This window comes from Psammomys obesus, unplaced genomic scaffold (genome assembly GCF_907164565.1).
Source record: "Psammomys obesus unplaced genomic scaffold, mPsaObe1.curated_primary_1811, whole genome shotgun sequence".
NCBI classification, from domain to species: domain Eukaryota; kingdom Metazoa; phylum Chordata; class Mammalia; order Rodentia; family Muridae; genus Psammomys; species Psammomys obesus.
The window spans coordinates 160,008-175,759 of NW_026591597.1; the positions used below are offsets into that span (position 1 = coordinate 160,008).

Genomic DNA, 15,752 nt, shown 5'->3' on the forward strand with positions numbered 1-15,752 from the left:
CAATACGGAAAGAGCCGAGAGAGACATGGATCAAAGAACATAGGTTAACTGTAGGGGCTGTTTGAGAGGCAAAGACGACGAGATTCATGTGTCATGCTGTGAGCAAGGGACAAGCAGAGGACAAGGGGCCATGGTCGGCCTTAGAGGTGTAGTCAGGAGAATAGCCCCGTGAGGACGCCAGCAAGAAGTCAAGTATCTATGCATCTCAGTCGGGCTTGGTAAATTGAAGGCACTGAGTGTTATTGAGTAATGAGAGCAGGCGAGATGAATCAGTGAACAGAGAGAAACTCAACATCCAAGCAATAATCAAAAGTGTGACCTGCTGGAAGGGGGACATGGGAGGCATGTGGAGTGGTCTACAATTCTCAGGAAAATAGTTCAAGATTCCCCTCTCCCTGCTGCTCTTCCATCCATATCTGGGGTGGAGGAAGCCCAACAGCCCCTACAGTCTTAAGTTTTCTCTGAACCTTGTATCTCCTAAGAGTTAAGTTTGAATGCATCCTGGATCCCATCTCATGTGGTACCCACAACTGAAAGGAAAGGGGGACACATGGATGAGGGGCCCATCTCTAGCCACTTTCCCTGCAGTGTCCGGAAATCAGCAAGCAGAAGCTGCTCATTAATTAGGTCTATTAACCATGTCAGCCCTAGCCAACTTTGCCCTCTCATCACTGTGGTATATAGGTGTCCTTTTATTTGTAAGTGTGCTTTTTCTTTTTTTTTTTTTTTTCTTTTTTTGGAGGGGCCAGGGGAGGTTTATGAGGCAGGGTTTCTCTGTGTAGCCTTGGCTGTCCTGGACTCGATTTGTAGACCAGGCTGGCCTCAAACTCACAGAGATCCACCTGCCTCTGCCTCCCTGAGTGACACAGTATCAGCTGTGGATTAAGGGTATGCTTTTATGTGTAACTTGTCTCCATCAAAACCTGTCTGACTTAGGTTCTAGTTTCTCTCCTCTCTCTAGTTGGTGTATAATGTGATGAAAAGTTATCCAGGGACACAGACCTTTGTCCAGAGTCACACACACACACACTGGCAATATCTCAGATGCTGTTCCTCAAGAGCAGTTCACTTTATTTTTGGAATATGGCAGCCCACATAGTGGACTGGGCTATCTATGCAGCGAGTCCCAGGGATCCGCCTGTGTCTCTCACCAATGATGGGATTATATGCACAAACAGCCACACTTGGCTTTTGACATATGTTCTGGGGCTCAAACTCAGGCCAAACACTTCACCAACTGAAACAACTGCCCCATCCCACCCCCAACTGTGTCCTTTCTCACTTCTTTAATCCTATAGGCCTAATCGCCAGCCAGCCAGAATCCGGTAGCCTTCAGCTTTGTCTGGTCCCTCTGTCATTCATTTGGTCTCGATTCTTCGAAAAGTCTGTACGAGGTGATGGTAAAAATGTGTTGTGCTCTTGTGAGCTGGGAGTGGGCTGTGAAGCTATGGATTCTCTTGGTCCTCACAACAGCCCATTGAACCAGATTCTGATTTTATCCTCATTGTGATGATAAATAGACCAATGAAGCCAATAAGTTAGGTTTAGGAACTGACTGGTAGGGTTACACTGCCAATAAGAATACCCAGAGCTTGAACACTGGGCCCAGAAGAACTGGGGGTCACAATTTTAGAAAGGAACTATTTTTAATTTAATGTGAAAATTGCCTTCTCTTCCTCTCCTCCCCCATCTCTGCAGTCTCAGGAGGAAGTCTGTGATCTGCTTCATGCTGCACCCTTCCAAAACATCCTGCCCCGGGTCTACATTAAAGGTAAGAAACCACCGGCAGCCGTGATGGCCCTCTTGCATTTGAATTAATATTCGCTTTAAAAAATGTACTGTTATAAATATATAGGTAAGTATATTGGCATGTGGCGGTCAGAAGACAACCTCCAGTGTCATCTTCACCTCTCAGTTTGTCTGAAACACGGCCTCTTTTTTGTTTGACGCTGTGTCAGGCTAGTTGACCTACAGACTCCTAGGAAATCTCCTATCTCCACCTCCCATCTGTTTGCCATAGAGTGCCAGAATTACAGAGGCCTCTGGAGATTCAAACTCAGGTCTACTCACTTCCTAATCCCAGTCAACTCAGACTGCAGTCATCTAAGGAGGAGCAAGAAGGAGCACTATGTTTTGGGTGCTGTGAAATCATTAAGTGATTGGAAATGGCACTCTTGAGCCTTGCTCCTTCAAGGCTAGACATACTGTGTCACTCAAGTCTAGCCTCGGTTTCAACTCACTGAGTGACACAGAATTCACCATTCCAACTATACAGATGCTTCTGTTATTGACCAAAGCTCAAAGGGAGATAATCCCTCATGATGAATTCTCACCAAAAGTCTGCAGAGCCAAGGAGACGGTTCTACATGTTCTATCCAAGTTTGGGGACACAGTGACAGCATCAAGCCCTCCCATGATCACACACTCACTCTGTTCCTTTGCCCCTTCTGCAGAGGGGGAGCGCCTGGAAGTCCGGATGAAGCGCCTGGAAGCCAAGTACGCCCCACTTCACCTGGTTCCCCTGATAGAGCGGCTGGGGACACCTCAGGTACAAATCCTGTATTATGGGCCCAAAGGATCCCAAGAATGGAGATCCAGCCTCCTCATTTTACACACAGGGAAACAAAGGCACGTAGGGTGTGCCCAATACCATAAAGCTGGAGCAGGCCGGGATGAGGTTTGTTTCCTCTTGGCCCTGACTTCTTTCTTCTCCGCCCAGCAGAGTGAGTTCTGCTAAGAAAGAGGAAAGGAAGTCTATTTGAAACAGTATCATACCCCTGCCAGGTACCAGGAATTCTGCAACACTGCCTATCAAAATTAAAACCCCACATACTGTGAGTCCACACTTCACATCAGGGTATCTTTCTCAAGAAGCTCAAGATCAAGAGAAGCTGTGCCCACATGGTTTGCCCGTGAGGTGTTAGGCCTGGCAGTGTGAGGCATTCTGTGTAGGCATTCTGTGCTGATAGGTTTGACAATGTTAAGTACATAATAATAGAAAGGAAAAAAAATTACATCTAAGTGCTTTAGTCAACGTGTCTAGATCTTAAATTCAAAGTTACATTTCATATAGGGTTTTCAAAAACATCCACATTCCAAAAGTGTGAAAGTAAAACGTCCTCTGGAATCTCTGGAATGTTCCAAACCCAGTGGCCTTAGTTAGGGTTTCTGTTGCTGTGACAAAACACCATTTCAGAAGCAAGTTGGGGAGGAAAGATTTATTTGGCTTGTACTCCCATATCCTTCTTCATCACTAAGAGCAAGTCAGGGCAGGAACCTGGAGGCTGGAGCTGATACAAAGGCCATGGAGGGGCGCTGCTTACTGGCTTGCTCTTAATGGCTTGTTCAGCCTGCTTTCTTACAGAACCCAGAACCACCAGCCCAGGGGTGGAGAAGATGTGCTCCATAATGGGTTGGGCCCTCCCCTCTCAATCACTAATTAAGAAAATGCCCTACAGCCGTGCATACAACTCAGTCTTAATGCAGCTTCTGAACCGAGGTTCCCTCCTGTCTTAAATGACTTTAGCTTGTGTCAAGTTGACATAAACTAGCCAGCACACCTCTGAAAGCAAGATGGAGTAAGACACGGGGAGGATGAAGACTCAAACATGATTTGAGTTTTATCTGTAATGTTCTCATAACTTCAAAGTTGCCTGGGGTCACGTTGAGCCTGTAGAAAATAACTTTTAAAAAATGGTGCCAGTTACTACAGACACTGAATTGGGTAAGGAAGGGTGCCTGCCTTCAGAGCACTCACGGACTCTGTAGGGAGGCAGGACAGAAGAGAAATAGGGGGAGAGGCACCAAAATGTCTGTTTCTGTTCAAGTTGATTTAAGTGAGCCTCCTATTTGGAGGCAGGAAGGAGATCAAGAGTCACAGGACACTGTGTGGGGGACCCAGTTGCTCTGTATTGCTGGCCACACTGACTATTACCAAGTTTCGAGATTTAAAGCCACCCCTGGGCTCATCACCATGGTCAGAAGAACCCACAACCTCAGCAGAGGGCAAGAGGTAGCCACTCTCCATAAGGCCACGCCCCATCTGCGCTGGTGTCAGACTGAGAAGCTGCCCACATCAGGTTCTCACTGTAAGCAGTGACTAACCAGAGGAGGCTGCTGGGTCTTTGGCTCACAGCGGGGGTGCTGGAACACTGTGGAGAGTCTTCCTACTCTTTTGGCAGCAGAGGTTGAATGGAGGAAATCCTCCTAAGATTTCCTTTTAGGGAGAAATCCCCCAAGCCAGTGGCGTGCCTGCCACTGCTCTCCGGGTGTCATCCTGCAAGAATCCAGCTCTGTGAGCCTGAGGGGCTTGGTAGTGTTTCCACTCATGGCAGTGCATTCCCTCCCCGTTCGAGCGAGCACCATTTCCTTGCGACTGATAGACATCTCGGTTTATCCAATGCTGAGCATTAAAGCATAGCCGAGTTAGAGAGAGGATTTGCCAGTTTGACAGGTCAACTGCTTCTCAAAGAGTAGTCTAACATTATGTTCAGGTCAACCTGAAAGTAGAACCAGAGATTACCAGGGAGTGGGAAAGAGGGATGAAGAAAAGATTGTAGGGTAAGACTGAGGTACACTGTTTCCCATTAATGTGTGTAGGTAGTGAGAAAGAGGACTAAATTAAAAAATAAGACTTGGGGCCAGTAAGATGGCTCAGTAGGTAAAGGCACTTGCTACCGAGCTTACCAGGCTGAGTCTGAGCCCCAGACTCAGATGCTAGGGAGGAATGTCCTCTGAGCTCTACATGTGTGCCAGATGCACATTTGTGCACACGGACTAAATGCATATATACACAAATAGTAACAAACACAATTTCATCAACCCATAGGCCAAAAAAATAAGCTAACAAATTGTGAACCCTGAAGCTGGCCAGCTAGGTCTTCCCTGCTGGATCTTGTTTGGTATCCGGGTCAGTGAAAGAGGAAACTGTTGAGGCCGCTTTAAAGCAGGGAGGCCTGAGCAGTATAGCGTTTGCGTTTGTTTCTGAACAAACTGAGCTGATCTTTGCTGACGGTCCACTTGGTAAAAATCATTGTGTGCCTTGTTTTCTTTCCCAGGTAGTCATTATAGTTCTCCGGAGCCGTTTTCTGTCTGAGTTTACTTGCACTTTCAGGGCTCAACCTTTTGCTTATTACTCAGGAATCGGCAGGAAAGCCTCTCCTTTTTGATGTGTACAGAAAAGTTAGCAAATTTACGTGTGTGTGCACGCGCGCGCGCGCACACACACTCATGCATATAAAATGTGGTAGGGTCTGCATTTCTTGATTGCTAATGAATAAATTAAAATTCCAAAAGATGCGAAGGGCCATAGAAAAGAATTTTGAGAAGCTGCACATGTGGTCAGGTATTTCATGTAATCAGAGTTCTCCGTGAGAAGAGAGGGAGCTTGGGAAAGACCCCCACTGTGTAGAACAGAAAATAGATAAGATCTTTTAAGCGCCATCCTTTCTACATTAGAACAAGCCACAAGCTGGCCACATTTGCATCAAGCACTAGATGGCCTTTTTTTTTTTCCCCGTGGAAGCATGAAGACCTATGTTCAGATCCCCAACACCCCTGTAAAAGCCAGGGGTGGTGACACACCTATCACCCCAGCAATAGAGGAGGGGACAGGCAGATCTCAGGGCCTTGCTGGCAGCCGGTCTAGCCAATACAGGGAGCTCCAAGTTCAGTGATAGATCCTGTCTCAAAAAATAGGCAAAGAGATCAGATAAAGGTACCCAAAGCTGACCTCTGACCTCCACATGCATTCACACAGGCAAGGCATACCTGCACAGGTGCGTGTATGCGCACACAAAATGATATACCGAAAAAGGCAAAAACAAGACTCACATTTAAAAAAGATGGCGACAAACAGAAAAAGTTCAATATTGCTAGCAATCTGTGAGGTGTGAACCCCAAGGTCAAGGCAGTTTCTCATCTCCATTTGGTAAAGACATTTTTCTTCAGAGCACGTTGACTGGTGAGAGTGTGGGAGAAATGCTCATCACCTGGGAAGATATCTGGTCAGCATCCTTGAAGCTCATTCACTATTGTGTAGCAAAACACTTTGGATTTTGTTTTGTTTTGTTGGGTTTTTGAGACAGAGTTTCTCTGTGTAGCCTTGGCTGTCCTGGAACTCCATCCTGTAGACCAGGCTATCCTCAAACTCACAGAGATCCACCTGCCTCTGCCTCCAAAGTGCTGGGATTAAAGGTGTGAGCCACCACCATCCAGCTAGCAGAACCTTTTAAAGTATTTACATTCTCTCACAACCATTAAGACTAGAGATTTACCCAACAACAGGACAGGAGTCAATGCTCACCAAATGCCGTGTCCACAGGCAATTGCTTTAGAATTGTCCCCAACATTGAAGATCCATGAACAATTTAAAATAACCAGCAAGGGTAGAGAACTAAATACATCTTGTCGGAGGCTGTTTTTGGATAGCAATCTAAAAACCACGCCACTGAATGTATTATGGAAATGAGTTTTTAAAAAGTGAGAAACATAATATAGATTGTCTATAGACATACATGTGTACATATTCATAATCTTTATATATCTGTATTTTAAGAAATCTCATCTCTGGGTAATGGGATAAATGGAGCAGTGTCTTTCTTATATGTTTGTTAAGTTTTTTCCCCCAGATTTTACCCAGGGAATGCTTACTGCTTTTGTGGTTCACAGAAAGAAATAGAAGAGTGAACACTTCAGAGAAAGAGTTGAGGCTGCTTTCATTGGCTAGTAAATGGGGAGCTGCAAGTCAAACCACAGGTTTTATTAAAAGTCATTTGCCAGTGTTTCTACTCACCCACCCCCAAACCAGGATTCTCAGATGCTGCCTGAATCAGAATAATCAGACAACAGACTAATTAGAATACTAGAAGTCCCTCATGTCTGAGGAGAACAGACATGGGCCTTTTATTTACTGAGCATCTCCAGGTACCATGTTCTTCACATGTGGAGAGCTGAGCAGAACAGAGTAACCACAAATGAGGAGAATCACAGGCCGAGCCTATGATGTCCTAAGTGCTTTTTCTAGATGCCTGTGGCAGCTTGAGTGCTCTCCTGTGTTGTGAACTGTGTCTGCCTGTGGAATCGAGTTGATTCTGCATGAATCAGAGTGCACTCTGTTTCAAACACATATCCACCAGGTCTTTTCCGACTCATTTTCTTTTTAAGCTTTTTCACTTTGTAGTTGTCATGACAACTACACTCAACTCATGACCCATGTTCATCACAGGTTCTACTTCCTGATTTATTTCCTTCCCTGGATTTACTTAGAGGCCTCCCTCTTTTGTCGGGGGATGGGAAAGTCTCCAAGGGAGAGAGCTTTGAGGGGGAGGGCAGGTGGTCCCTTCCAGCCCCCTGTGGAAGGGCCCTCCCCCCCAGAACCCTTCCTCCCACAGGGAGCTGATCTCATGTGTGTCCTGTGGGTCTGGCTGTCTCAGAAGCCAGCTTTCTTTAGCTTTGTTCCCAGACGAAAAGACCTGACTCTGACCTTAGATTTTAATATGTGCCTTGCAGATGGCTTTCAGCGCCTTTGCTCTTAGATGTTTTCAACCCAGCACAGACAGTTGTGAGACGCGGTCATGTGTTTGATGTGCCTGTCTGCCTGTCTGCCTGTCTGATTGCTCGACGCGCAGTAGCCAGGACCAGATGAGAAGCTTGTTTGAATTACTAGTCGAGGCCATGCGCCGTTGTCAAAGACGGGTTTTCAGCTAGAGAAAATAATTCTCTGAAGGCAGTGGCAAATTTTAAAACAGTGACATACGTTTTTTCTAGCACATTCCATGGTACAAAACTATTTTAAAAGTGAAAAGCTTACCCATTTCCCCCAGCCCATCTGTACCCACAACTATCTTGACTCCTAAATGTTTCTACATGCACCCACACTCACAAGCACACGTATATGATGTTCATCTTGTGGCGTTGTACTGGTGTTTGAGAGGATTCGCCATCTTACTCAACTCGTTTCATAATTTCACTTGTAGAGCTAAGCTTCGTTGAGCAGAATCCAAGTTTTATGCCTTCCTGGGCTGCACCTCTAAGCCTCGGCTTCCTCATCTGTGAAATAGAAATAATGATGTACCCATAGAATCGGACAGAGTCACCACTCGTTGTGAGCCTGGTGTGCCACATACTCTAGTTGTGTTACATTGTAGAACTGACAGGACCACTTCCGCTTCTGTGTACCTAATTAGCCATCCTGGCCTCTCTGGTGCCTCAATTGCAGGCACATATGCCATGCCTGGATTATTAATATGGGCTCTGGAGGACAGAACTTAGGGCCTTGTACTTGCACTGAGCCATCTATCTCCTCAGTCCTAACCAGACTTTGAGTCCAGTATGTGGTCAGATAATTTTTTTTATGATCACTCTTCTATTGATGGCGCCTGGATTTTATTTGCCATGAGTGACAGTTACCATAAGGCTTCCGTGCCCTCAAGTTCTTATCCTTAGTGCCCTGTTCTGGGCAGTCCTCCTAGCGAGCAAGTTCTAGATGTGGCCAGCACGGGTGGAAGTGGGGCAGGCGGGATCTCAGATGCGGATGCAATGCTTATGTGCCCTTCCCATCCCAGCAAATCGCCATCGCCCGGGAAGGTGACCTGCTGACTAAGGAACGACTCTGCTGTGGCCTGTCCATGTTCGAGGTCATCCTCACCCGAATTAGGAGCTACCTGCAGGACCCCATCTGGAGGGGTCCGCCGCCCACCAATGGCGTCATGCACGTGGATGAGTGTGTTGAGTTCCACCGGCTGTGGAGCGCCATGCAGTTTGTCTACTGCATCCCTGTGGGGACCAACGAGTTCACAGCTGAGTGAGTGCATCCTCTCCCCTTCCCTCAGCACTGGGATGCCTGGGACCAGCCAGAAAAGGGAACAGGGGTTGAAGCGGTACAACAGTGATTCTAAGCATATCAGTGCCAGTGCTGGTGCTAGGCATGGCAACGGTGGACTGTTCTTGGCCTCCCGAGGTTAAAGGGTCCACCCAGATTATAGAAGCACATATGTCAAGGTGTCGCCTGGGCCTGGTTAGAATCAAGGGTAGGGTACAGACAGCAGAGAATGGAGCCTGGGTTGAGTTGTCAGATCTGAACTCTCAGACTAGAACTGATCCTGTGACGGTATCTGGGATGCGGGTCTGTGAAGGGGAGTGGATGGTCCGGGAAAATCAGTAAAGGGCTGTCCGCAGAATCGGGGCTCAATAAAGAAAGGCAAGAAAGATCCTGATGAGTATCAGCCTTCTGGCCCCTCACCATTTCTCACCCCTGCAAAAACTCTACTCTTGGGAAATGAGGAGCTTTTCGGATCACTCAGTCCTGACACCAGAGACAAGAGGCACAGAGTCTCCTTCTTGCACCCATCTAGCTTCATGCTGAGGGGGCCGTGGCAGAGGTGACTAGCCGGTCCTTTTGGGACTAAAAGCAGGGAAGGAACGGGTGGGGAGGGGCTGATCAGGGACCCCTGCGGAAGTTAGTGCTGGGATGGGAAGAGAAAGGCCACAGCTGTGAGGGCTGTGTCCTTCCAGCCCGGTGAGAGCGGAGCAGGGAACCTGTTCAGGGCAAGCTGGTCTGCTACTTAAAGTAAGTGATATAGGATGGCCCTCTTGTCAGCCATGTGTCTCTTGGGAATTGAGAGCCCCAAGGACTCTCTGATATGAGTTGTACCTACCCGATCCCTGCTTGTCTGCTCTTAACCCCAGGCAGCCAACACAGCCTCCTGACTGGCCACGGGTGACTAGCCATGTGAGTCTCAAAGGCTGATTAGAGTTGAGATGGCTCATTGCAAGCCTTAAGGACCAGAAGCCAGGGGAAGAGCTGGAAAGACAGCTCAGTGGTTAGGAGCACTGTACTGCCATTGCAGAGGGCGCGAATTGAGATCGCAGTACCTGTGTTAGAGGGCTCACAGCAGCCCGCAAAGTCCAGCTCTGGAAGGACCCGTTAAGACAGGCCTTTGCTTCATGTGGGCACATCCATACACAGACACGTGATTAAAAATACACATTTCAAAAACGGCCAAGTGAAGCAATATGCACCTGTCATCCTGGTACTCCAGCGGCTGAGACAGGAGGATGCCTGGAAGCTCATTGACCAGCTGTTATCACTGCAACCACCCTCAGGGATGTCCTTGTACCTACTTTATAAAGGAAGGGTCATAACTGCCGGCAGGCCCGCTCAGGCGCTGTGCTGCGGGCTTTGGGGAGGACATTTCCCCTCTGCTTCTCACCTTTTCTTTCCCCCACACCAGGCAGTGCTTTGGTGATGGCTTGAACTGGGCTGGCTGCTCCATCATCGTCTTGCTGGGCCAGCAGCGACGTTTTGACCTGTTTGATTTCTGCTACCATCTGTTGAAGGTGCAGAGGCAGGACGGGAAGGATGAAATCATCAAGAACGTGGTAAGCAGATGTGGCCAGCCTGGGCAGCGGGGCCTGGCAACAGGCTACCTTCAGGAAGGAAGAGAGTTATATACTTAATGGAGGGTGAGGTCTGCACGCAGACACTCAGAATCGGGGACCTGCTTGGGGAAGGCCTGTCTGTAACATACTATGATAGATTGGGTAACCCTGAAAAGCAAGCCTGGCCTCAAATGTCCCTTCCCTGTCCCAAGCAGACCCTGTTGGTGCTGGCCACCATTGCCAAGCACACTAAACACTACAGGTTTGGCAGGTCCCAGGAGGGTATGGGTACTGTAAGAAAACAGAGCCCTTAAGCTAAACAGCAGTGATAGGGGAAAGGTCAGAGGTCTTCATAGGGGTGGGGATTGGGGAGGATAGCCTGAAATACAGGGGGACAGGTGGCCTGGATAGATGCCAGACACAGGGAGCAGCCACCCCACAGCAGGGAGGCACAGAGGTGAGTGTCTAGCACAGGGGTTCTCAACCTGTGTGGGTCACGACCCCTGAAGATGCATGATGTTTTTCACAGGGATTATATACCAGATATCCTGCACATCAGATATTTACATTATGATTCATAGCAGTAGCAAAACCACAGTTATGATGTAGCAACAAAATAGTTTTATGGTTGGGGGTCACCACAGCATAAGGAACAGTCTTAAAGGGTTGCAGCCTTAAGGGAGGTTGGTCTGGCTGGCCCAGCACAAAAAGAGATGGCCAGGGATCGGAAGAGAGGAAACAGAAGCCACCTCACAAAAAAAGGGTGTTAAGAGTTGTAGTTATTCTAAGTAACCGTTTCCTAGTATCCATTTCAGTGTTATTGAGACATCCTCACAGTGTCATACAACCTTTATCGTCATGCCCCCACATGTTTTCACTTTCTCCTGAAGCTCCGCGTCCATTTAAATAACTCCCCAGTTCCTGGCAGCCACCATTTTTCTTTCTGTCTCTATGAATCTATGGAATCTGTGTACCTGATATGTAAGGGGAGTAACAGTTCTGTTGACTTGTGACTGGCTTATTTCAAAAGGCTTATCCATGTTACAGTGTGTTAGAATCCCATTATTTTATAATTTTATAGTTAACTAGTATTTCATCTTATGCAAAAGCACAATCCATGGCCCCTTGCCTTGCCTTCACTGTGAGCGACTAGGAATAGTAACAGAACTATGAACTTAGGTATCCTAGGCAGCTGAGTCTCTCCTTTCAGGTTTGTTTGTTTTCTTTTTTAATATACACACAGAAGTCTAAATGCTGGGCCACTTAATAATTCTTTTCAGTTTCTTGAGGAACAGCCATACTGTTTTCCCTGATGGACTCACCATTAACACCAAAGAATAACATCCAAGAATATAAAGCTCCGTATATTATTGGGTCTTTGCACATTTTCTATAGAGAAGTGTCTTTAAGTCTTTTCTCCAAATTTTAATCACTGCTTAGTTTTTTCACATTTTTACTCCCTTTGTGTGCATGTCTATGTTTGGAGAAACATGCCAACCAAAGCAGAGGTCAGAGGTCAACTTACTGGAGTCAGTTCTCTCTTCCCAAAATGTGGGTCTGGGGATTGAACGGCAGACAAGCACTGTTTCCCATTGAGCCATCTTCCTGGCCCTGGATTATATAGCGCTTTATGCATTCAGAATAATAACTTCTTACCTATTTCACATATACTTCCTTCCTTTCATTCCATTGATGGTATCTTTTAACGTACAGAAACCTTCATTTCACTCTGCATTCGCTGGTGGTGACTCTGGTGTCATGGCCAAATCCAACATCATGAAGATGTACTCCTGAGCTTTCTTCTACGTATTTCAGAGCTCGACTCATGTTGGAGCCTTTTGTCCATTTCCAGCTTATTCTTGGATACAGTATGTAAACTAGGGTCTCACATTCCTCTGCATGTAGGTCGCCAGTCTTCGCAGCATTTGTTGGAAAGGTTGCCCCTGACATACACATGCTTCAGAAGGTCTTGTCATTCTGTTCAGAGCCTTTTGATCAACACATTTTGTATCTACCCTCGAGTTCTATCTCATTCTTCACAATGAGCCTGTGCTGTTTTGAATATGATAGGTTCACTGTAAACCTGGAAACTTGCAATGGTTATCAGTAACCTTCAGCATTGTATTCAGGAAGCATGGAACCCTTTAAAGACAAGAGAAGTATGACCACTGAAACATCAAGAACCTGGTCCCAGTCCCCTTCTCCACCTCTCCCTTTACTCCCCCTCTAACCTGAGCATCCTCATCCTTCTACAGCCCCTGAAGAAGATGGCTGACCGCATCAGGAAGTACCAGATCTTGAACAATGAGGTTTTTGCCATCCTGAACAAGTACATGAAGTCCGTGGAGACAGACAGCTCCACTGTGGAGCACGTGCGCTGTTTCCAGCCCCCGATCCACCAGTCGCTGGCTACCACCTGCTAGGCAGAAAGTCCTGCAGACCTTCAACCTGGAGGAGGAGGAGAAGCAGGAGAGAGAACACAGCAGTCAGCCTACTGCAGGTCCAGCTAACAGTGTATGGGACGGGCCTGGAAAGAAAAGAAAACTTCCCCGACACATCTGCACCACTCCCAAGGGCTGGGTTCCTGCATGTTCTCCCATGATATCTCCATGGTGGGTTTTCCATAGTGTAAACGAAAAACAACGAAAACACAGGACGGTGTGTGCTTTCTTCTTCTTTTGTTTCCTACCTTAACTGTATCTAAGAGCTACTGTTTCCATCCTGCAGCTGCCTACCCCATCTGTGATTGCTTCCCAAGACCACTCCCCAACATCCTTACCTCCTACCCAGTATCTGTGTTTGGTCCAGCACTGTAATCTTAAGAGAAGACTGTAGCCATAGCAGAGAAATGAGCCTGACCCAGTCATGTGCCTCAGCTTACTGGGCCCGTCTTCGGGGTTCCCCCTCCAGTTCCCTGATCACATTGCTTCATGTGCTAGATGTTAGGGATTCCACCATCAAGGTTTGACCCTTGGTGAACCAGGAAGAGGTTTTAATCTGTTAGGATAATAGATGATATTGACCAGGACCTTTTACAGTCTCCCGCAGGCCCACCCTAGTGCCTCCTTGCAGAACAGTCCTAGAAAGAAGAAAATAATGCTCTTGAAACCATATCCCACCGAGTGGAACAAGGTGAAGAAAAGGACCAGGCCTACCATGTGGAAGCAATATCTGTCAGCACGGGCCAAAACTCCAGCTCCCAAAGGAGAGATGTTAGACCTTAGGGGGGTGGGGGGAGATGAGGCACTCCTGTTCCACACACAGGTGCTTAGCACTGGACCACATGGAAATGGACGTGTTGGCCATGGCACTACACAGCATTAGGCAGAGACCAAACTGATGACTGCTTAACACAGGCCCTTATCCAGAAGAATATCCCCCACACACACACATAAAAAAAAGAAGACTTTACAGGCTTACTTCAACAGACGGCTAAGATATCTTGGAGACAGGGAGGCAAGGAGGAAAAATCTTTGTCAACCAGCTTTCAATCCTGAGCGTGGGCTTGGGCATGGGCATGGGCATGCATGCATGCACACACACACACACACACACACACCTTTGAGCAAACTGGAATTTTCATCATGTCAGCTGCTAAAAGATTCTTGAACCATTCAACTCTTTTGCTCTCAACTTCCTGGTCTCTTCCTTTTGCCCAGGCTCAGTGCTGGGGTGTAGATTCTCTCACAGGGGTGCATTGACTTCTGCATTCCACGCTAAATCAAACACGGCTGTAGAATCTCCATGTATAGCAGATCTTTAAGGAGGTGCCCATGGCTCTGTCCAGAGCTAGTCTTTCGACCTGCAGAGGGAAGCCATAGCCCTGAGCCCCCAAAACATAGGAAGGGGATGAGAGATACTCCTTTTCTAGCCTGGGAGTAAGAGAGAAAACGGAGAACTAACCATCCCGGCCCCCAGGAAGGTGACTGACATCTATCACCATTTTTAACCACACAGGGAACAGAGGAGATATGCATGTCCAGTGCCTTTGAGAGAGAGACGTGGCCACATACTCCAGTGTGGTCATGGAAATTATAACTCTTGAGGATCTTGAGAACTTGAGAAACTTGAGTATTCATTCCCGGACACCAAGTCTGAATCTCTGGGAATACGGCCAGAAGATCTGAATCTTTCCCGTTGCTATCCTGCATATCACAGACTCAGAGCCCAGCTGTCGATTGGACCCCTTCACTAGCTCTGGGCATTGAGGTCTCTCTGAGCAAGAATAGGAGCCATTTGTAGTTTAGGGATGTGGTTTGAAATGGAAGCTGGCCAGCCTTCCTGTCTGGCACTATTAATTCCTAGTCTGATTGTTTCTCTCCTTTGATGACCATAGATGTACCCCAGAGGCAGATTTCAAATCTTTGGCCCTGGTGGGGAATAGCACTTCATTTTACACTCTAGAGATTTGCGCCATTCGCTTGGTAAGACTGCCTTTCTGGCAACTCATCCCTCCCACCCTGCACTCCTGACCCCCAACAGTTGACCCTGTGGGAAGAGTCACATTCTCCTCAGGAGAGTTGATCCCAATAAATTGAGGTCCTCACTCCGAGGACAGAGATTTCATTTCTTCAGCACTTGCCTGTGGACACTGGACAACTTCAATGTTCTTTCCTCTCTAGCTCTCCTTGTCCCTACCCCCCTTTTTGATTTTTTTAATGTATTTAAAAATCAAGAAAAAAAAAGCTTAGATTTTAAAATGTTTTAAAAAGAATTCTGTTTCAGAAACTGTCAAATGTGTACCATATTTGTATTAAGAGTTGTTGGGGATTTTTGTACAATGAATTTACATTTATTTATGGTGAACTTCTATTTACGCTTGTGATCAGATAATGATGTTAAATTCTTAGATCATATTTGCTATGCAGCTGAAGAGGATATTTTGATTTGTATTTTGGGGGTACCTGTGTTGAGTTGATAAAACATTTTCATCTCCATTAAAACTGCTTCCAAACTAGACCAACTAGCCTCTTTGTCCTCATTTCTTGGTCACATTTCAGTCTATTGATCTATGGAAGCCACATTAAAACTAACATCTAGACAAACCACCTGAAATAAGGTGCAAGTAAAATTACAATATAGCATATATAGGTACCCTAAATTGATACATTATTTTGTTTTCTAACCGAAGGAATTATACATTTAAAAAAATAAAGCTGGTAGCCAGGCTGTGGTAGAGCATGTGTTTAATCTTAGCACTCAGGAGGCAGAGACAGGCAGATTTCTATGAGACCAAGCCCAGCCTGGTCTACAGAGCTAGTTCCAGGACAGCTAAGGTTATACAGAGAAACCCTGTCTTGAAAAACCAAAAATGGATGGATGGATGGATCTGATTTGGGGTCTGGGAGGTTACTCAGTGGTTAAAACATTTG

The 15,752-nt window shown here is 46.7% G+C and overlaps 1 protein-coding gene across 4 annotated transcripts in view; it reads left to right on the forward strand.

The window, feature by feature from the left end:
• Cyfip2 (cytoplasmic FMR1 interacting protein 2) overlaps positions 1–15,339 on the forward strand; it is a 117,143-nt gene extending 101,804 nt beyond the window's left edge. For all 4 annotated transcript variants that reach the window (XM_055610666.1, XM_055610663.1, XM_055610667.1 and 1 more), the window contains exons 27-31: positions 1,699–1,771; positions 2,454–2,548; positions 8,565–8,803; positions 10,233–10,380; positions 12,636–15,339. In XM_055610666.1, coding sequence (XP_055466641.1) covers positions 1,699–1,771; positions 2,454–2,548; positions 8,565–8,803; positions 10,233–10,380; positions 12,636–12,803 — 723 coding nt within the window. In that variant the 3' untranslated portion in view covers positions 12,804–15,339. The remainder of the gene's footprint in view (positions 1–1,698; positions 1,772–2,453; positions 2,549–8,564; positions 8,804–10,232; positions 10,381–12,635) is intronic.
• Positions 15,340–15,752: the final 413 nt, after the last annotated feature.